At 41.8% G+C, this 22,772-nt stretch overlaps 1 protein-coding gene across 1 annotated transcript; it reads right to left on the bottom strand.

The window, feature by feature from the left end:
• Positions 1–6,198: 6,198 nt before the first annotated feature.
• Positions 6,199–17,358, bottom strand: pks1 (polyketide synthase 1). Its single transcript, XM_037694445.1, has 6 exons — positions 17,301–17,358; positions 17,070–17,223; positions 16,834–16,994; positions 16,544–16,747; positions 11,770–11,951; positions 6,199–11,658 (listed from the first exon to the last, which is right to left on the bottom strand). The coding sequence occupies exons 1-6, from the start codon at positions 17,356–17,358 to the stop codon at positions 6,199–6,201; spliced, it is 6,219 nt and encodes a 2,072-aa protein (XP_037550373.1).
• Between the last annotated feature and the right edge of the window lie 5,414 nt (positions 17,359–22,772).

Raw genomic sequence — 22,772 nt, 5'->3', positions numbered from 1 at the left:
CTACCAATTTCTCTGTCAATGTTTAGCTTTTTTAGTGCATTATTAAGGACATCCGGATGCATGCTCAATAATGCAGGTAGAAAAATCTAACAAATTCAAATCAGGTCCTCTGGACGGCTTAAAATAAATAAATAAATAAATAAATAAATTGTTGAAAGGTTTTGTTGAAGATGTGCACATCCTTGATAGAGAGGAATGCTGGTTTGAAAGAGGAATGAAGGAAGCCATCTTTGTGAAGAGAAACTGTCCATCATTAAACAGGGGCAGAGGCCTCCGTGTAAAACTGTCCCCTCTAATAATGCTGTTATTGCTCGTATCACTCAGCCCTCTGCGAATAGTAAGCAGCCATCAGGACACTAATAATCGGTTGTTAGGCTGATGGTCCTCCTTTATCAGAATCAGAATAAACTTTATTGGAATTGCACCGAGGTACAACGCGAATATGTACGTACAGTCGTCCGAAAGATGGGCTGAGTGCACGAAGCTGAAACAACAGGAGAGCGCGGCCATTTTATCCTTATCAGATAATAATCTTAGATAGGAAAAGGGGGAGAAACATGAGGGTAGATAGTGGTATTGCAAAAAAAGATCTTTCACATCTTGTCTATCAGGACACGATTTGAGACATCAAAAAACTCTACCAGCAAGCACAATTAAAACATGATTACATTTGCATTTGATATCGAGGTGTTGCGATTTGTCCATGAGCGTTTTTTCAGATCAGCCACAGTTTCTGAAGATGTTGTTCCAGCCAGCAGTTCTGATAAGCTTGCACAGAAAGTTCTTGGGGAGGGGGGGGTTGCAATAGATTAAGCTTTTGTCCTATCATGTGAACAGCTAATCACAATCTAAACATCTTATCACAAGCAGAACTGGTTTGTTCCACTTTGGAGTAAGCTGTTGGGGGAAGAATCAGTTTTGTTGTGTGTTTCCTTGATTGATGAAGCTTTCCGGACCGAAGGTGAAACGTTTCAGCACAAAAAAAAAAAAATGTCCAGATGACCTGACTGAAAAATGTTGGATTGTATACCTAGATTATTGAGCATGGACTTTGTTGTTTGATGTGAACAGCTAGTTTTGGCTGTCAGCAGCAAGCTGGTTGATCCACTATGAGAAGGTGCTATTTATAAGACTGAGTTTGTTGCAGCTCCTCAGACTGACAAAGTCTTTTGGATAAAAGACGAAACGTTTCTGTTACGATTACGCGGGGAACCCAGATAGTTTGAGACCCAGAACGAGGCAGACACAGGGGGAGTACAAAAGAACAGTGTTTATTATGTACAGTGAATGTAGATACACGGCTTCTCAGCAACTCAGTCCAAACCCGAAAGGAGGGGAGCTGGTCCTTCAGTCCAGGGAGTGAGCAGCAGAGGGGAATCCAACGAGGGTCCAAGGGAACGAGGAAGGCTGGCAACTGGAGGCAAAAATGGCACGAGGAATACCTGACAGGCCGAGGGATCCAGATCAGGTCACGAGGAGAATCCAAAAACACGAGGAACCAGGAAACATGAGAGGTGATATGTTCCAGCGATGAGTCACACTGGGCTGCAGCCTTTTGTAGATGGAGAGGCTCATCAGGCTGATGGCCGCCAGGTGTTGGTAATCAGCGGCCATCAGCAAGGCAGGCTGCAGGCAGTGGGACCCTTACAGTACCCCCCCCCCCTCAAGAATCGCCTCTAGGTGACCTGAGGCGCTTCTCGGGGTGGTCTCTGAAGAACCTGGAGATGAGGCTGGGGTCGAGGATGAAAGACCTGGGGATCCATGACCTCTCCTCAGGACCGTACCCCTCCCAATCGGCCAGGTACTGGAAACCCCTACCCCTGCGTCGCACGTCCAGGATGGATCTGACGGTGAACGCAGGGTGGTTGTCGATCAGGCGGGACGGCGGGGGGAGGTCATAAGGGGGGCACAAGGGACTGAGGGAGACGGGCTTGACCTGGGAGATGTGGAAGGTTGGGTGAATCCTCATGGCCCTGGGGAGTTGGAGACGGACCGCAGAGGGGTTAATGATGCGGGGAATGGGGAAGGGACCAATGAAGCGGGGGGGCAGTTTACGGGGAGTGTCCCGCAGTTTGATGTCCCTGGTGGACAACCAAACCTGCTGGCCGACCTGGTAGGCGGGTGTCTCTGAACGGTGGCGGTCTGCGAACCGTTGAGCCTGGGCCGCGGTCCTAAGGAGGGCCGCCTTGGCCTGGCACCAGATGCGACGACACCGCCTAAAGTGGTGCTGCACGGACGGGACCGAGCAGTCGGACTCAGAACTGGGGAAAAGAGGAGGAAGGTAACCAAGGGAAGCTTCGAAGGGGGACATACCGGTGGCAGAGGAACGGAGAGGGTTGTGGGCGTATTCCACCCAAACCAAGTGTTGGCTCCAGGACGATAGATTGGACTCGACCAGGCAACGCAGGGTGGACTCCAACTCCTGATTGCAGCGCTCAGCTTGCCCATTAGCCTGAGGATGGTAGCCGGAGGTAAGGCTAACGGACGCCCCGAGCGACTTGCAGAAGGAGTGCCAGACCTGGGAGATGAAATGCGGGCCTCGGTCGGAGACGATGTCTGAAGGAAGCCCATGGAGCCTGAAAACATGGAGGGTAAGAAGGTGAGCGGTCTCAAGGGCAGAAGGGAGCTTAGGAATGGGAACGAAGTGAGCGGCCTTGGAGAAACGGTCAACAACCGTGAGGATGGTGGTGTTGCCATCAGATGGGGGAAGACCGGTCACAAAATCGAGGGCGATGTGGGACCAGGGGCGACTAGGGGTCGGGAGGGGAAGCAGAGGGCCAGCCAGAGGTTGTGTACCAGACTTGTTTCTGGCACAGATGGGACAGGCCGAAACAAAGTCTTTAATGTCTCTGGACATGGAGGGCCACCAGAAATGAGTCTTTGTGAGGGCGAGCATGCGGTTGACTCCAGGGTGGCAAGAAAGCTTGTTCGAGTGAAGCCACTGGAGCACGTCGGACCGCACGCTGGAAGGAACAAAGAGGGTACCGGGGGGACCACCACCAGGATCGAGTTCGGAGAGAAGGGCCTCCTGAATGGTAGCGGTGATGGGCCAGGAGAGGGAGCCGACAATACAGGTGGGGGGGAACAATGTTATTGGAGCCCTCAGGCGCATCAGGAGGGGCAAACTGCCTGGACAGGGCTTAGTCGAGTTTAGTGAAGCAAGAAGCCGACTGTAATTGTTCCTGCAGCGAGTCAATGAGGGGGAGCGGATACTTATTTTTAACAGTTATGTTGTTTAATCTGCGGTAATCAATACATGGCCTGAGAGTTTTATCCTTTTTAGAAACGAAAAAGAAACCGGCTCCCAAAGGGGAGGTCGAGGGTCTAATAATACCTGAGGCAAGGGATTCATTAATATAATTGGACATAGACTCCATTTCGGGACCAGAAAGATTATAAAGTCTATTTGACGGCAAGGAGGCACCAGGTAATAAGTCAATCGAGCAGTCATAGGGACGATGAGGAGGAAGAGACAAGGCGCGTTGCTTGCTAAAGACTGCCGCTAGGTCGCAGTATTCAGCAGGAACAGAGGTGAGGTCGATCTCCTCTAGAGGAGTCGTGTTCCGAGGGAACTCTTTAATGGCGGAGCGAAGACAGTTACTGAGACACTTGTCGCTCCATTTGTCAACACAGCCGCGCTCCCAATTAATAACTGGGTTATGGTTTCAGAGCCAGGGGAAACCTAAAATTATTTGGGGCGTAGGAGAGTTAAACACGAAGAAATCGGTCATCTCGTGATGATTTCCTGAGATTATGACATGCAAATCGGTAGTCTTAAGGTTTATACGAGTCAAAGTGTCTCCGGTTAAGCCGGCGACAGAAATCGGAGGAATCTCACGAGTGGGCAAAGAATGTTCTCTAACTGAATCAGAGCTGATCAGGTTTTGTTCAGCACCCGAGTCGATGAGAGCAGAAAACGAAAAGCGATGGTCAGGTGTCTGAATGACCATGGGAAGTAATAGTTTGAATGGGGAGGTTAACGCAGACGTTCCCACCAGTAACTCCCGCTTTACTGATGGAAGTTCTCGTTTCCCCGAAACGGACAGTGGGGCAGAAAATGACCGGGGTTACCACAATAAATGCAGAGACAGGCAGATACACGCCGCTGTCTCTCTGCAGGAGTCAGCCGTGCGCGCCCCACCTGCATGGGCTCGGGGGAGCGATCCCGTAGAGGAAAAGACGATGATTGGTTGAAACCAGAAAGCATGGAAGACTGGGAGTTGTAGTTCAAGGGGGACTGCTTGGGTGAAGCGGACTCATGGCGAGGGGTCGTGAACCCGGAAGTGGGAGGATTCTGGGAAACGTAGTACAACGGTGCAGACTTGGGCTCACCTGGAGAAGTCAGAAACCCGGAAGTCGGGGGTCGATGGGAATTGTAGTTTGCCTCTCTCCTTTCCCGGAAACGGTCATCGATGGAGATGGCAAGGTCTGTTAACTTGTCGAAAGTCTCGGGCTCATCTCGCGTAGCCATCTGGTCTTTGAGAAAATCAGATATTGCGTTTAAGAAAATACCTTGGAGGGCAGGCTCGTCCCATCCTGTTTGGGCAGCAAGGATCCGAAACTCCAAGACGAACTCCAAAGCATTACGACGGCCCTGTCGTAAATTCAACAAACTCTTGGCAGCGTTCGACGTCTGCAGGGGGCGATCAAAAATCCTACGAAACTCACGCAGAAATAGTTCATAGGTAGCTGGGGGATTATCATGGCTCAGAAGAAACAAGTGAGCCCACCAGAGAGCGTTACCTTTGAGCTGACTTACGAAAAAGGTGATCTTGGCCGCGTCCGAGGAGAACTGAGAGGGAGCCCCCTCGAAGGCGAGTCTGCACTGCAGCAAGAAGCCGCCACATTGGTCAGGGTCTCCGGTGAAGAACTCAGAAGGTTTAATGAATATTTGTTGAACAGGAGGAGTGGGACCAGGAGCTTTGTACTGTGTTACAAAATGTAATAAATGTTGTTCACAGTTTTATCTTTAAACATATCTACTTGTATTAAATTGTGTGTCTTTCTCCAGTTCGTGGTCACTTCTTATCACTGATAAGTTCTGATTGATTATCAACTTAATGGTGATGGTGTAAAAATGTAATACTGTGTTTTTCTATGTCTTGTAAATCTTACATTGGCAACAAATGTGAATAATGTGTCTTTTGCTGTTTGAACCATTAATTTATTATACATTAATGGAAACAAAGTCTAATGATTTATAGTTGTAAATAAACTTCAACACCGATATGATTGAGTAATATATAAAGATTTTATAACAATTTTCTTTGGCAAAACAATGCTTGGGGTTTTAGAAAAATGTTTTATTTCAGATATGTTAAGGTATTTATTTAGAACATTTTTAACATGTAACAAATGTTTTTGTCAGTGTCTTAAATATGCTACCAGTAAATATCTTTTTTTTTTTCTTCTCAACACAATTCTGTTGTTATTTGTCCAAATTTTAATACAATATATCTGGCTCATAATTGTACAATAAAAACTTGGATTTATTTAAAAAAGATTTAGTCTTTTAGGTTTAAACTTGCACATTTTACAGTCACTTCAATGTTTACATTCCACAACATATATATCATAAAAGCACAACATAGGCACAATTACTTTGTACAAATTATTAAGACTTAAAAAGAAAACACTAAAAGCAAAAAAAAAAAGTTAACTTCAAACAGTGACATATGAATCCATACAGACATTATGACCACATTTGTCATTTGTTTGTGTGCTGAGTCGTCCTTTAATGTTGAAGTAAAAAATGCTACATTACACAAAAAACCTCTGACACATGCTAAAACGTTTAACAAGCAAAAAAGTAAGATTCAGGACAAAAGTACTGGGGTTAGTTTTGTCAAATAATATGTACGATTTAAAAAAATCTTAAAGATGATTAGTTATTTACATAAATCAACTGGCTCTGTATATTAAAAGTGTATTTTTAACACAATAATGACAACATGGTAAGCTATTATTGTTCAGAACTTGTCTACAGAATACTATTTCAAATGAAAATATTTTCTAGTAGCAGTAAAACTAATTATTGGCAGAAAGTTGCTGCAAGTTCACCAGCAGCGATCAGTATTTGCAAACTTGCAAGTTAATAAAGTTTTCTATTAGAATAATCTTTCTGCTACATATTTTCCTCATATTTCGCATCTATCTGCACAATCACTTAGCTCTTTGTACATTAGGTTTTGCATAAAATTACTCACTGTTAAGGACCACATTGGTTAAAGTGACAAGTGTGCTTTTGGGGTCCAGTATTATAACCAAAGGTACATTTACTCCTGTCTCCTGGAAAATCTTGTTCTGCAGAGTCATGGCTAACATTGAGTCTATCCCTATTGCACTCAGAGAGGAATCATCATCCAGTTCAACTGCACTGACACTCAGTATTTCACCAACAATCACCTTCAGACTCTCATGTGTGGAAGAAGAAAGTTGAACGTTACATTTTTCATGTGTTTCATCTTTGAGCATTGCTTCTACTAAAGTTGACAGTCGCTCCCTGAGAGACTCGTTTTGTGACAGAACATGTGCGTTGAGGTTTTTGAAGTTGAATCTGCATATTAGTTGTTGTGGTCTGTTCATTAAAATGCACTTCTTAAGTGTCTCGTGAACTTCATACACACCCATTGTCATCAAACCTTTGGCCTCCAAAAACTTCTGAAAGTGTTTTTTATTCAGCAGCAAACCAAGATTCAAAGGACCCCAATTGATGGACTGTGCAGTAAGCCCAAGGTTGTTCCGGTAATGACAAAACGTGTCAAGGAAAGAATTGGCTGCTGAGTAGTTACACTGTGAGGCGTTGCCAATGAATGACGAGATGGAAGAATAGCAAACAAAAAAATCTAGTTTGCTGTGAAGTGTTGCAAAATGAAGATTCAAAGCACCACTCACTTTGGGTTTTAGGACCTTCCTGAAGAGAGACTCATCAAGGGATTCAATTAGCGCATCATGCAGCACGGCAGCGCTGTGGAAAACTCCTTTAATAGGACAAGATGGAAATCTTTGTCCAATTTTGGAGATGGCATTCACCACCTGCACTGACACCGAAACATCACACTGGATATTTAGGATAGTGACCCCAAATCTTTTCTGGAGGAGATCCATTTCAAACTGTATGTTATCACATGGAGCCCTTCTTGACAGTATTGCAATACAGCCTCCACCGTTTTGGGCTATAAACTTAACTGTCTCAAACCCCAAACCAGACAATCCACCAGTTACAATATAAACACAGTGTGGTTTGAAGAGCTGTCTGGGTTTTGTGAGCAAGTTGCTCTCAGATGTTGGGAAATCACATCCTTCATAGTTAAAAACAACTTGCTGCACTGTTGTAGTCATGAAATAGGACTCGGGCTCTCTTGTCTGATTCATCTCCCCTCTAAGAGGCAAAGATTCTGCTTCAAAACCTAATGACAAAAGCCAGTTGTAGATATTTTTGTTTTGTGCTTGTAGATTGGTTTTCTGGAGAACGCAAGCCACATCCAGGTTATGCACATGAATGTGGTCATTGTTTGAGACAAATCCGCTGGTGGACTTTAAAGGTGACATGTGACTGCTCCACACAAAAACAATATGTTTTACAAGGCCTCCAGTGTCACGCATTCCCTCCAAACAGTGACCAAAAGGCGGCAGAAAAACAAAAGCGTCGAAATGTGACAGTTCGCTAGTAAAACGTGCTCGAGATGATACATTCCAACCTGACCTGCTTGCTGTGAGAGCAAGAACTTTTAAGAGAGCAGAGGCTGAGTTTGTGGAGATAATTGCCAATTTTTTATCCATTTTTTTCACGTCAGACAGCAGTTTCTGTAAAATCTCCCATGCCAGTATAAAGTATGACACGCAGGGAGTTTCTCTGAGAAACGGAAGTGTCTTTGTGCTGTAACACACTTCTTCAGGGATCACAATCTTTGTAGCAGCAATAACAGGATAACATGATGCAACATTGTCTCCTGCTTTTAGATTTTTGACATGCCTACCAACGAACGTGACAATGCCGCTAAAATCTAAAGCCAACACCTTGTGATACTGTGACACATGTTTGCTCCAGTACAATGTCTTGCCAAAGCTGAAATGAGAAGTGCTGACAGGGAAGAAATCGGAGGAATGAATGCATATATTGGTAAGCTGAATCTCAACAGAGTTTTCTTGGACAAGATGTCCATCAGTGTTAGAAGGGATGGCAGACAGGTCAGCCATTCTGTAGGGATTAGTGGTCTGAAGGATAAAATCTCTCAGATTCACTGAGGATTTGTCACCTTCAAATAAATCACTGTCTTCCACTGTAGTTTGTGCTATTCTTATTGTTGATACCTGTCCTTTACTGATTCTGACCTCCTGTTGTTTGGAAGTTTTAATTATATAAGCCAGTGTTCTGATGTCTTCACTGGTCACAGAAGCAAGGTCAACCAGCTGGAAATGAAGTCCTGGCATCTCAACAGAGCAAGCTCTTAACATACCGGAAAGCACAAAAGCAGAACTCACGTGGTCCACAGTGGCTTCTGTTGCTCTATAAGTTATGACCCTGACAACACAGGAATGTTTGCTCTCTTTGACAGCTAAAACAATCTGGCGAAATGTCTCACAGCAAGTTATGAAGCACTCCAAGATCTTCTCAGAAGACAAGTGACTGAGGTCTTCAATACCCCAAAGGAAAAGAATGTTTCTTAGATCCTCATTGCTGTTCAGAAAATCCCACAAAATGTTTCGAACTTCACCTGCTGTGAGCTTCTTTCTGCCCCCCACAAAGACTGACTCTGGACATAAAGATGGTCTTAGACCTTTAGCAATGCCAAGCTGATCTTCAAAGATAATTGCTTTTATTTTGCAGTCCTGCACATCTGTCTCATTTGCTAATTCAACTTGTACATTATGAAAGAATAATGACTGAGGAGCATTTGAGATTGAGTTCAAAAAAGAAATTCTTAGCCCTTTCACTTCCACCAATACTTTCCCCTCTTTTGTGGAAAAGCAACCACATACATCAAGGAAGTCTTTTGTCTCTTGAGTTGCTCGCAAGTACATGACCATTTCATTCTGCAGGGGTCCTGATATGACAATACTTGCAATACATGAGGGAAATCCCTGTGTGACTGCTAGTTGCCTCATTGCTATCACAGAGGTCATTTGCAAGAAATAATCCAGAAGCACAGGATGAATTACATGCTCATGGAGATTTTCCTGAAGTTCAGCAGGGACTTGGAAAGTTGTGACAGCTTCCTTGAATTCATTCCCCAAACACACATTGTGTAGTTGTTTGAAAAGAGGGCCATACTCAAATCCTGCTTGGGACAGAACTGAATAAACCTCCTCTTTTGTCATAACCAGTTTGCATCTTTGGTAGAGCACATCAACATTAATGAATGATTCCTCTAAAAGTGGTTGTTGATCTGTGTACCTGAATGTGCCTGAGGCATGTGTTGCAACAGAAGACTGTATCTGAAAAACAGTCTCCATCTCTGATTGTTCCCAAGTCACCTTTAGCTGTTGGGATTTTAGATTTAGAGTAAGCACATTCTCAAATGTTACACTGAGCCTGAGAAGCGATATGGGTTTCTTTGGATTTAGGTTTGCCATCACTGTGGAGTAAGCTAACTCAACATAAAGTGCACCTGGCACAATGGAAACATTGTTATTTTTATGCTCCCAAAGAAATGGTGTAGTCTCCAGTGAGATGTCATATGTTACTTGGATCTTATCCTGTTTTAATTGGGATTTGACCCATGATGACCTATGATGAGAAACAGCCAATTGTTCATTGCCTCTTCTTACAGCTTCAAAATTCACATTTTTCTTTGAGTTGACAAACTGATACACCGGAATAGTTGTGGGCATTGTCTCACAACCCACGTAGACTTCATTCCAGTTTACATTAATGCCAAGTTCAAACAGTCTGGCCAAAGTCAAGGAGATTGAGTCACAATCTTTCTCTGGTTGGACAGTAGAAAAAATTGTGGTGTCATCTCCAAGAGTCTCACATATATACCTCTGAAGAGCCCTTCGAGGTCCTATCTCCACAAAGACCACATTTCCTTTAGACTTTTTGTCTTTGATAGCAGCATGAAGAGCTTTATCAAACAAAACAGGCTTTCTGACGTTTTTTGCCCAGTATGTACCGGAACTGAAATCACCATGTGAATACTTTGTTCCAGTTACTGTTGAAAAAAGCTCACACTCCATGTTGTTAATGCCCAAAAGACCAGTGATCCTTTCCATGTCTTCTAGAACTGGATCCATCATATGGCTATGGTAAGCAACAGGAACATCCAAGACATGAAGAAAGATATTTCTACCTGCAAACTTGACCATCAATTTGTCCCGCAGTACATCAACAACATCTGCATCTCCTGATAAAGTGCAAGACTGAGGGCTGTTGTAAGCAGCTACACAGATCTTCCCAGAGAAAGCTGAAATAACTTCTAGAACATCTTTTACAGCTACATTGCTGACTACAAGCATTTTTCCTCCTGTGACTTTGCTCTGAAGTGTGCTGCGGTGGTACAAGACTTTTACTGCATCCTCAAGAGACAGAAGACCTGAGCAGTGAGCCGCAGCAACCTCTCCAACAGAGTGACCAAGCATAATAGTGGGCTTGACACCACAGCGCATCAAGAGAGTGGCAATACCAATTTGAATCGAAAAAAGAAGAGCCTGGACCACGTTCAGCTGGCTGACATTGCTGTTGTCACATTCACCAGCAAGCAATCCACTGATATTGATGGTTTGGTGAGTCTGGAAGATATTTTCAACTTCTCTAACCTTTTCTCTGAAAGCCGGGACCTCTCTCATGAGCTGCTTGCACATACCCCAGTAGGAAACACCATTTCCACAAAATACAAACACCAGCTGGACATCGGGCTTTACCAACTCAGGTGTTGTGTTTAGTTCAGATTTGAGCTGTCGTTTTAAATCTGTGAGTGTATGTGTCAAAAAGGCTTTTCTAAATTTGTTTTTGCAGTGACTTCTCCTACATGCTGAAGTGTAAGAAATTCTCTGTAAGTCACTTGTTTGATCGTTGCAAAGTCTTTGGTGTGTGTCTGTGATGGTCAGGATCAAAGATTTCTCAGAAGATGCAGACAATACAAAGAGTTTCGTCCAGGTTTTTGTGGGAACTACATCCTGATTGTGCTCTCTTAAAATGACATGTGCATTTGTGCCCCCAAACCCGAAGCTGTTGACTCCTGCCACCCTCCCCAATGATCCACTTGCTTCCCATCTTTCAGTTTTGCTTGGAATATGTAGATTTAGAGCTTTCTCGTCTAAACTAGAGTTATGTTTCGAGTAAAAAACTGATGGAACAATGGTTTCACATTTCATCATTAGGAGTACCTTAATGAGTCCAGCCACACCGGCTGCGGATTCTGTGTGTCCAATGTTACCTTTCACAGACCCGATCAGCAGTGGCTTTGAACCAGGAGGTCTAGCTTTAGCAATGACATTGGAGATGCTTCTTGCCTCTATTGGGTCACCAACTGGGGTTCCGGTTCCGTGAGCTTCTATGTACTGGACATTTGCAATGTCAGAGTCAGAGTAGATAGTTCGCAGCAGCTCTTCTTGTTGTGTCATGGAGGGTTTAGTAATCGGAGTGGTAGCGTGTCCATCCTGGTTGACTGCTGTTTTGCAGATGATGCCCCATATTTTGTTGTAGTCCTTTAAAGCCTTTAGATATAAAAGAAGATCATTTGCAGGCTTGCAAGTATATTTATAGTTCATGCTTTCTGTCCTTATCATGTTATTTTTCTTTTCCAAGAAAATTAACTATTTACCTACCTTTCTGAGCGGTTTCAGGAGTATGACACCACAGCCTTCCCCTCTGCCATAACCATCGGCGCTGACGGAGAAAGGTTTGCTGGTTCCTTCAGGTGAGATCATCTTAGCTTTGCTGAGAGCAACAAATACTCTTGGCTCTATGATACAATTAACTCCCCCACACAGCGCCAGCTCACAATCTCCTGGATGAGGGACAATAATCAAAATTAGTTTGTTTTTTTTAACCAAGTGAAAAGCATTGAAAGTGCATTAGAGCCACAATAACTGTTAAAATGTGATTTTTCAATGTTTTTTTTAATTTTCATTTTTTTGTAATTATTGTGTATTATCTATGATTTAAAAAATCACTAAATAATCATCATCACCAGAGATCCACTGCATCATTTGTAATAAATAAGTGAAATCAGCAGAATTGTGTTTTGTTGTCAACAGTCATGTCTTGTTTAATTACACTGATAAGTGCATTTTGGACAGTTTCAGTGTGCTATGGGTACTGAGGCGGTAAAATATTAACTTAATGTAAGCAGAGTCAGAGGGATTACAATGGAATTAGATAAAACTGATTGAAAGAAGGTACATTTTTTTCTTTCTTCTGTAAAAAAAATTAGACTAAAAGATGTAGGGATGAAAGTTTACAGAATTAAGTGATTCTGGGAACTCAAGCAGTGTAAAGCTGTAAAGCAAATGTTGGCACTAAGATGTTGCAAATAGAGACCGCAAGGATAAGAATGGAGGTGGTGTTGCTGTTAATGTACATAAAAAACACCCACATTCCATAACAGAACTAGATCTCTGCACTTAGAAATTAAGCTTACACATCTTCTCTCAGTTACGGTTGTTGTTACATACAAACCCCCAAATGTTAACTCAAATACATATTTAGAGCAGCTTACTGACGTCATTAAAGGCATAAAATCAAAGGAACTTGTGATTCTTGGTGATATCAATATGAATTGGGCAGATAAAGCTTCAAAATCCTTGAAAATCATGGCCACAAAGCTGGGGCTACAACAATTAATTAAGGTACCGATTAGATTTGGTAAGACATACAATTCCATTTTGGATCTTATATTTATAAACCGACCCTCTACATATGGTATATCTGGAGTCATAAATACTTCAGTCTCGGATCATTCACTTATTTATGTCATTAGAAATAATCTTAAGCAATCAACATGTCATGTACATAATTCTTGTAAAAAGATTCCGAATTCAAAACAAACTATGTTTAATGCAGAAATTAAAAATACTGATTGGAGTGAAGATATTTATTTGTCAAATCCCAATCAAATTCTAACAAATTTTTACAATAAATTGGAGACTATATGGCAAAAATATATCTCAACTTGTAGAATTCCAATCAGACAAAATAAAATACCATGGCTGAATGCTTCTTTAATACGCCTCTTAAAACTGAAAGCTTCCTCTTTGAAAACCTATAGGTTATTAAAAACACCTGAAAATAGGTCCCATTTTAGGGGAGTGGTGGCGCAGAGGTTAGAGAGGTGGGCTTGTGATCCGAAGATCGCCGGTTCACGGCCCGGCCCCGACAACATCAAAAATTGTGGGTGGGGTAGGTGAAACACCCACACTTGCCCCCACTCTCATTCGCCCCACCCTGGGCCCATGAGCAAGGCCCTTAACCCCCACCATGTGCTCCCTAAAAAAAACAGGTCTCTCTTGAAAATGAGTTCTCGTGGCTCAATGAGACTAACCTGGATAAATAAAGGCTAAATGAAAAAAAAAATTTTAATCATTATCGCAATAAATGCACTACTAAATTACGTAAAGCTGAACAACAGTATTTTCAAAAGCAAATTATTTCAGCAGGTACAAACTCAAAAACTTTGTGGCAAACAATTAAGTCTGTAACAGGGGAAAATAACAACAAAACTTTCAACAACAATTTACACATTTCAGCAGAAGGTCTCCTTATTTCTGATCATGAAAAAATCGCTAACCTATTTAATGAATACTTTATTTCTTCTGTTCAGGAATCATTACCTGGGCCTTCTAATAGTTCAAAGTCATCTAAATTATCTGATAACTCTGAGCAGTTTTCTTTTTCTGAAATCTCACAGACTGATCTATTGGATATATTACAATCTTTAAATAGCTCACATGCCTGTGATATATACAAGTTAAATATGAATTTCTTGAAAACGCATGCCAGCACTTTTATACCATTATTTAATCATCTACTTAACTTATGCATTACGCAGTCAATTTTCCCCGTTGCCTGGAAGTCTGCACAGATTACTCCTATTCTCCAATCTGGTGATTCGACTGATGTTTCAAATTATCGGCCAATTTCAGTCCTTCCAATTTTTTCTAAGTTACTTGAGAAAACACTGTTTAACCAATTACTTCACCATTTAGAGGGTAATAATATGTTAAGCGATAACCAACATAGTTTTTGTGCTTCAAGGTCAACCATGTCAGCATTAACACTGTTTACTGAACAAATACGTACTGCTCTGAATAAAGGTCAAGTAACTGGCGCTGTATATATCGATTTCCGTAAAGCATTCGATACAGTTGATCATTATACTCTTACAAAAACTGACTTCTTTTAGACTTTCATTTTCTGCAATTCAAATGTTTTGTTCCTATTTAACTGATAGGTGCCAGGTCGTGAAACATGGAAATTGTACATCCCAGTCACTACCCTGCTCTATGGGAGTCCCACAGGGTAGTGGGTCCATTGCTTTTTTTTTTACTATACATAAATGACCTTCCCAAAATATTTAATCATTCCAATATTTTAATGTATGCTGATGATACTGTTCTTTTCTTATCTGGCTCAAATATCGAATCTATCAACAATCAGCTACAAGCAGATCTTCAGCAATTTCATTTCTGGCTACAAGAAAATCACTTGACGATTAATGTAAAAAAAAAACAAAAAAAAAAACAACTGTATGTATGTATTTTTCCTCACCTGGAAGACATTTCAGTATATCAAATCCTCTTACTTTTTTAAACAAACCCCTTTCTATTGTCACTACTTATAAATATCTGGGAATTATCTTGGACTCCCATTTAACTTATCATGACCACGTGTAATCTTTATGTACCAAGCTGAAACAAAAAATGTATGTTTACTCCAAAATTAGATCAAATTTGACATTTTCTGTTTCAAACACTTTTCTTCATGCCATAATACTTTCAACTATGTCATACTGTTTACCGGTCTGGTCTCTTACTACTAATGAAATCCTGAAACCCACAGCTAGGCTCTACAATGGGGCCTACAAAATTCATAACAAACTTCCTGGCTGGACTCATCACTGTAAGCTCTTTCTTCTTCAAATGCTCTAACTTTTCAAAATTATGTTCTACACAGCAGTATTAAATTGTATTTTCAGGTTTTTCATGGTGTCAGTAATGCAGCTCTTTCTACTTTGATGCCTAAAACCAATAATGGACATGGTCGCTTGACTAGAGCTGTTACAAGCAGACATTTGTCACTACCAGCCTTTAAAAACTGTTATGGCCAGAGATCATTTTTCTATGTTTATACTAAAGCATGGAATGACGTTCCACAACATCTAAAGTCCATCTCAACATTCCCACTTTTTAAGAAGACTCATGCGTGTCATCTGTTGGATACCTTCTTTTGCAATCACCGTTAGGTGTCTGCCGTATTAATGCTGCCATTCTTGTATTTTTGTAATTTAGTATGTCTGTGTGTCCATTAATGCGATGTGATGCTGGATATCTGTGTGTTTTTTATGTTCTGCAGAACAGGAACCTGCTGTAAAACAGCAAAAATGCTGAGCCAGGCACGATTTCTTTTAATCTTTTACTGTTTAAAAATGTAATTAATAAATAAATAAATAATAAATAAGCTGTACATTTTGACTGCTGTTATGGCTTTTAAGCCAAAAGTGCCTTAAAGTCATCCATACTTTATAAACCTTCTGCTTCTGACTACGAGTGAGACCTTCTTGTATTTGTTTAAAATAGTCTTGATCCAAAGTTCTCCAGGTTTTTCGAAGGGCTTTAAAAGTTTTTGTTTGAACATTGGTTAGATATTTACATTTTGTCTTTGCTGGATTTGTTTTCCAAATTTCTAAAAGACGACTTTCAGATATTGCTAATTTACAGTAGATGGTTTTTAGGCCTGACTAATCTTTCTTTGTCCTCCACTTTTCTTATTTTTTTCAATGCACTGCACAATATGCTGATATGATCAGGTAGGAAGACCGTACAATTTTTTTTTTTTTTTAAGTAGCTAAAATCCAAAGAATAAACTGTAAAGTACCATCAGAAAACCAGAACTGTTGATGAAGACCACAGAAAACGAGAAAGTCTGGCTGCTTGGAAGTAAAGTACATTTAAATTAGGAGTGGTTTAAAACTTTGGCACACTACTACGCAATGAATTTCTATTGGTATTTGTAAATGTTGGTGGAAGTTTTATCATTCAGCGAGTAGAGTTGGGGATTTTGTGAAAATCTATGGAATCAAGAAGGCAGAAAAGTACAAGCTGATTTTGATTCATCACGCAAAACCACCTGGAGAGCTTCAGATCTTTACACCATCACACTTTTCAGCACAGCAATAATCCCCAAAACACTGCCAGTGCAGCAAAAGATAAGTAGTCAAAAACTGGTACGGGTATATACAGAGCCTAGACCTCGATATTGCTGAAGCTGTGTGAGATCGTACAAAGATCTGAACAGAAAGCAGCTTACATAATATGTTTGTGATGAATCTATTTGATATAATGTGAAACTTTAATGTTTTTTAGAGCAAACAGATATTTTTACCTTGCTTCATAGCCTGGCAGGCTACATGCAGAGCCACCAAAGAAGAAGAACAGGCGCTGTCGAGAACAAACGAAGGCCCAGTGAGATTGAAGGTGAAGGAAATCCTGTTGGCTGCCACACTCATAGCTGTCCCAGTGCCGTTGAAGTGGCTTATAGAGTCTGAATTGTTGTTTCTGATCATCTCGTAATCCCTGTTCATAAGACCTGCAGCAGCACAATCAAAGCAGAATTGAAGTGTTGCATCATCAATCTGTGCATGTGATTTAAAATGTGAGATATGAAAGCAGTACCGATGTAAACACCAGTTTTGCTTCCACTGATGCTCTCCATGGCTATGCCTGCATCTTCGAATGCCCTGTACGTGCACTGCAGGAGGAGTTTCTGCTGAGGATCCATGGAGTCAGCCTCCACTTCAGGAATCCCAAAGAACATGTGGTCAAACTCATTAAACCTGGAATATGAAAAGACTAATTTTGCATAACACAAGCAAAAAAAAAAATTATCTCTATAAGACAACGAAACTTACCCTTCTATAAGAGCTGCTTTGCTTGTTTGTGTCTTTCCAGTCCTGTTGGCGTCTGCGTTGTACCAAAAGTTGGTGTCAAACCTCTCAAAAGGAATATCTGCCACACAGTTCTTTCCCTCCAGTAGAACTTTCCAGAAATTATCCAACCCCTGACCTAAAAATTTAATTACATTAACCCTAATTTCCCATACACAACTGAATATAAGTTCAGCTCATTTTAAAAAATCATACCTCCAGGGAAATTGCATCCCATTCCAATAACAGCTATGTCATCCTCGGAGGCCTCCATCATTGCGCCAAGGTTTTTACGAATGTCCCTTCATTTGTTTAAAGTCAAGTTTCAAGCCTCACCATGTTGAGGTTTGATGTTCGTCTGTTTTCATCCAAAATGGGGCTTCTGCCGTCTCACAGCCTCTTATGAAAGTAAAAGATAAGAAGACATTGTCCTACTCAGCGTGCCTCAGCTGGAATCAGATCCCTTAATTACAGCTTTAGGTAATTCAGCAAGAGTAAATGATCCTTTTATCTCCTCAATAGGACACAAACTTTGGCTTCCACTCTTGAAGGTAAAATGTTTTACCTCATAGTTGCTCATTCAAGCAGCTGAGACAAACAAAAGCATCTTGTTTTTTTCATTGTGGGGCCTTTTGATCACTGGCTCATGAAGTCCAATTATTAGGGTTTCTTTTAGCGGCAGCCCAAACAGTCACTGTTGAGTGCAGGGAAAAGTGTTTAATTTTTTTTTTTCTGAATGTGAAGTGCTTTAAACAAACAAAAAATATATATATTTTAATGTGATGTTCAAACCCAGAATTAGTTGAAGTCTACATGACAAAGACAATAAAATAACATATCATAGTTTTGAATTATGCTATCATTCTTTGGATAAATGCATATTGCCTTCTTCCTTGTGTGATGTTTCAAAGAAAGATCTAGTTCAAATCAATTCAATTCAGTTTATTTATATAGCACCAAGTCACAACAGAAGTCATCTCAGGGCACTGAACAGAAACATTCATATATAAAATAAGTCAACGGAAACGCTCACATTTCAAAATAATAATTTAACATTATTTATCTGAGGAGCAGACTGCTTTGTGTTTAGCTTCATCGCAGACTCTCATCTTGAGCAAGCATGAAGGCGACATTGGAAAGAAAAAACTCCCTCATGAGGAAGAAACTTTTAGCAGAACCAGGGTCAGGACAAGCGGCCATCTGCTTTGACTGGCTGGGTTTGAGAGGAACAGATACACAATGGCAGGTCAAAAATCACATGTTAAGATAGAAATAGTATCAAATGAAAACTATTCACGGCAGCACGGTGGCGCAACTGGTAGAGCTGCTGCCTCTCAGCGAGCAGGTCCTTGGTTCAAATCCCGGTCCAGGGGCCTTTCTGGGTGGAGTTTGCATGTTCTCTCCGTGCATGCGTGGGTTTTCTCCGGGTACTCCGGTTTCCTCCCACAGACCAAAAACATGCGTGTTGGGCTGATTGGTAACTCTAAATTGTCCCTAGGTGTGAGTGAGAGAGTGAATGGTTTTTTGTCTCGTTTGTCTCTATGTGGCCCTGTGATGGACTTGCGACCTGTCCAGGGTGTACCTCGCCCCTCGCACAGTGATTACTGGACATGGGCACCAGTGACCCCCGTGACCCAAAATGGAATAAGCGGGTAAAGAAAATGGATGGATGGATGGATTTTTAGATAAGTTTCTAATTTTAGCGATATTACGCAGATGGAAGAAGGCAGTTCTAGTAACATTTTAATGTGGAGGATAAGACATGTCCTGACTCCTGATCAAAAATAACACCAAGATTTTTAACATCAGAGCTGGAGGCCAGATTAATGCCATCTAAGGAGGTAGAAAGACTGAAAACTTTATTCCTAAGATGCTCTGGTCCTATAACCTCAGTCTTGTCTGTGTTCAAAAGCAGAAAATTTAGGGTCATCTATGTTTTTATGTCTTGAAGACATGTTTGTAGTCTAAATAGCTGATTGGATTAATTGGGTTTCATGGACAATTATAACTGTGTATTATCAGCATCAGCTTTGGTGTATGATGATGCAGATTAATTATTTACATTTACAAATTGGAATCTATCAGCTAGATGTGATTTAAACTAATTTAGAGCTGTTCATGTAATTCCAATATCATATTCAGATTTCTGTAGTAGAATATATTGATCAACAGTATCAAATGCAGCACTGAGGTCTAACAGGATCAGTGAAGATACCTGTCCATTGTCAAAGAATGAGAATATAATTAGTAACTTTCACCAGTGTGATCTGTTAGCACTCAGTATGTGCTGAGGGTGACTCTTGACTACTTTCACTCCAAATTCTACAAACCGGATTCCAAAAAAGTTGGGACACTAAACAAATTGTGAATAAAAAAAGTTTAATCTGAGTAAATGTAACATTTTAAAGGAAAAATATGTTGATTCAAAATTTCACAGCGTCAACAAATCCCAAAAAAGTTGGGCAATCAGCAATAAGTGGCTGGTAAAAGGAAATTGAGCATATAACGAACAGCTGGAAGACCAATTAACACTAATTAGGTCAATTGACAACATGATTGGGTATAAAAAGAGCTTCTCAGTGTGTCAGTGTCTCTCAGAAGCCAAAGATGGTAAGAGGATCACCAATTCCACCATTGTTGCGCAGAAAGATAGTGCAGCAATACCAGAAGGGTGTTACCCAGCGTAAAATAGCAAAGACTTTTAAGTTATCATCATCAACACCGTGCATAACATCATCAAAAGATTCAGAGAATCTGGAACAATCGCTGTGCGTAAGGGTCAAGGCCGTAAAACTCTACTGGATGCTCGTTAAACATCACTGCACCTCAAACAGGAATGCCACTGTCATGGAAATAACAGAATGGGCTCAGGAATACTTCCAGAAAGCATTGTCGGTGAACACAATCCACCGTGCCATCCGTCGTTGCCAGCTGAAACTCTACAGTGCAAAGAGAAAGCCATTTCTAAGCAAGCTCCACAAGCTCAGACGTTTGCACTGGGCCGGGGTCATTTAAAATGGAGTGTTGCAAAATGGAAGACTGTTCTGTGGTCAGACGAGTCACGATTTGAAGTTCTTTATGGAAGACTGGGACGCCATGTCATCCAGACCAGAGAGGACAAGGATAGCCCAAGTTGTTATCAACGCTCCGTTCAGAAGCCTGCATCACTGATGGTATGGGGTTTCATGAGCGCTTGTGGCATGGGCAGCTTGCATGTCTGGAAAGGCACCATTAATGCAGAGAACTATGTTCAGGTTCTAGAACAACATATGCTCCCATCTAGATGTCATCTCTTTCAGGGAAGACCCTGCATTTTTCAACATGATAATGCCAGACCACATTCTGCAGCAATCACAACATCATGGTTATGTAGGAGCAGGATCCGGGTACTGAAATGGCCAGCCTGCAGTCCAGATCTTTTACCTATAGAGAACATTTGGCACATCATAAAGAGGAAGGTGCGACAAAGAAGGCCCAAGACGATTGAAATGGTAAATGGACTGTACTTATATAGCGCCTTTCTAGCTTATTTCAAGATACTCAAAACGCTTTATACTACAATCTGTGTCCTCATTTACCCATTCATACAGCACTCTACTAGATCTTTACAATGCTAATTGAACAAATCATTCTAATGAGACTAATCGGTGCTTTAGATCACATCCATACACTGATGGGACACACATAAGAGGCTATGAGGGGTTCAGTGTCTTGCACAGGGACACTTTGACATGTGACTGCTGGTGGATTCGAACCCCCAACTCTCACATTGGAGGATGACTGCTCTAACCACTCAGCCACCCACCACTCAGCCACAGCTGCCCGATTGAACAGTTAGAGGCCTGTATTAGACATGAATGGGAGAGCATTCCTATTTCTAAACTTGAGAAACTGGTCTCCTCTGTCCCCAGATGTCTGTTGAGTGTTGTAAGAAGAAGGGGGGATGCCACACAGTGATAAAAATGGACTTGTCACAACTTTTTTGGGATTTGTTGACGCCATGAAATTTGGAAAAAACAGATTTTTCCCTTAAAATGATACATTCTCTCAGTTTAAACTTTTGATCTGTGATTTGTGTTCTATTCTGAATAAAATATTTGATGTTGGCACCTCCACATCATTGCATTCATCCATCCATCCATTTTCTTCCGCTTATCCGGGGTCAGGTCGCGGGGGTAGCAGCCTAAGTAGGGAGGCCCAGACTTCCCTCTCCCCAGCCACTTGGGCCAGCTCTTCCGGGAGAATCCCGAGGCGTTCCCAGGCCAGCCGAGAAACATAGTCCCTCCAGCGTGTCCTGGGTCTTCCTCTGGGCCTCCTTCCGTTGGGACGTGTCCGGAACACCTCACCAGGGAGGCGTCCAGGAGGCATCCTAAACAGATGCCCAAGCCACCTCAACTGGCTCCTCTCGACTTGGAGAAGCAGCGGCTCTACTCTGAGTCCCTCCCGGAAGGACTCCTTTTTCAGCCTGACAGCATCCCTCACCGACGGTGTCCACCATTGGGTTCGAGGGTTGCTGCCGCGACAGGCACCGACAACCTTGCGGCCGCAGCTCCGGTAAGCCGCCTCGACAATAGAGGCACGAAACATGGTCCACTCAGACTCAATGTCCCCCACCTCCCTCAGAACATGTTCAAAGTTCTCCCGGAGGTGGGAGTTAAAACTCCGTCTCACAGGAGACTCTGCCAGATGTTCCCAACAAACCCTCACAATACGTTTGGGTCTGCCAGGTCTGACCGGCATCCTCCCCCACCATCGGAGCCAACTCACCACCAGGTAGTGATCAGTGGACAGCTCCGCCCCTCTTCACCCGAGTGTCCAAGACATGTGGCCGCAGATCAGATGAGACGATGACAAAGTCGATCATCGAACTGCGGCCTAGGGTGTCCTGGTGCCAAGAGCACACATAGACATCCTTATGCTTGAACAAGGTGTTCATTATTGACAATCCATGACGAGCACAGAAGTCCAACAACAGAACACCACTCGGGTTCAGATCAGGGGGGGCATTCCTCCCAACCACACCCCTCCAGGTCTCACTGTCATTGCCCACATGAGCATTGAAGTCCCCCAGCAGAACAAGGGAGTCCCCAGGAGGTGCACTTTCCAGTACCCCCTCCAAGGCCTCCATCATTGCATTCAGTTTTTATTCACAATTTGTTTAGTGTCCCAACTTTTTTGGAATCTGGGTTGTAGCTCAATCTCTGCATAAATGTGACCAAGTTACAGACATGTTTATGTTTTCTAACTCAAAATGTTAATTGGTTGCTGATGTGCATCCAGTAATTACTTTGAGAGTTTTATCACTGGTTCATGAGATATTTTGCTAACTAACAGGCAATTATATGATCACATGCAAGCAATAGTTATTCATAACCTTTCATGAAATAAAAATGTTTATTTCTTTAACTTTTGCAGCTTTAAACACATTGGACACTTGCACACATTTTGGCGTTCTTTTCCCATTATTTATTGCTGTTTGAGATATTCTGTGTATTTAACTTTGTTTTTTTAAGCAAAAATCCTGTTGAGATTAGAGTATTCTGATGAGACAGCTGCAACAAAACTGTAAACAAAATTTGCACTGAAGTGTAAAGAATGCCTTAGAAAATTAATATGAAATATTTGAGCAAAAACATTTTCAGATTCTTAGCATTATACAGTAAATGTGCAATACTGAAAGACAGTTAC

Source organism: Nematolebias whitei, chromosome 20, assembly GCF_014905685.2.
Source record: "Nematolebias whitei isolate Nwh7 chromosome 20, NemWhi1, whole genome shotgun sequence".
Lineage (NCBI taxonomy): Eukaryota > Metazoa > Chordata > Actinopteri > Cyprinodontiformes > Rivulidae > Nematolebias > Nematolebias whitei.
The sequence above is the reverse complement of the archived record's forward strand: the minus strand, read 5'-3'. Positions and strand labels throughout refer to the sequence as shown.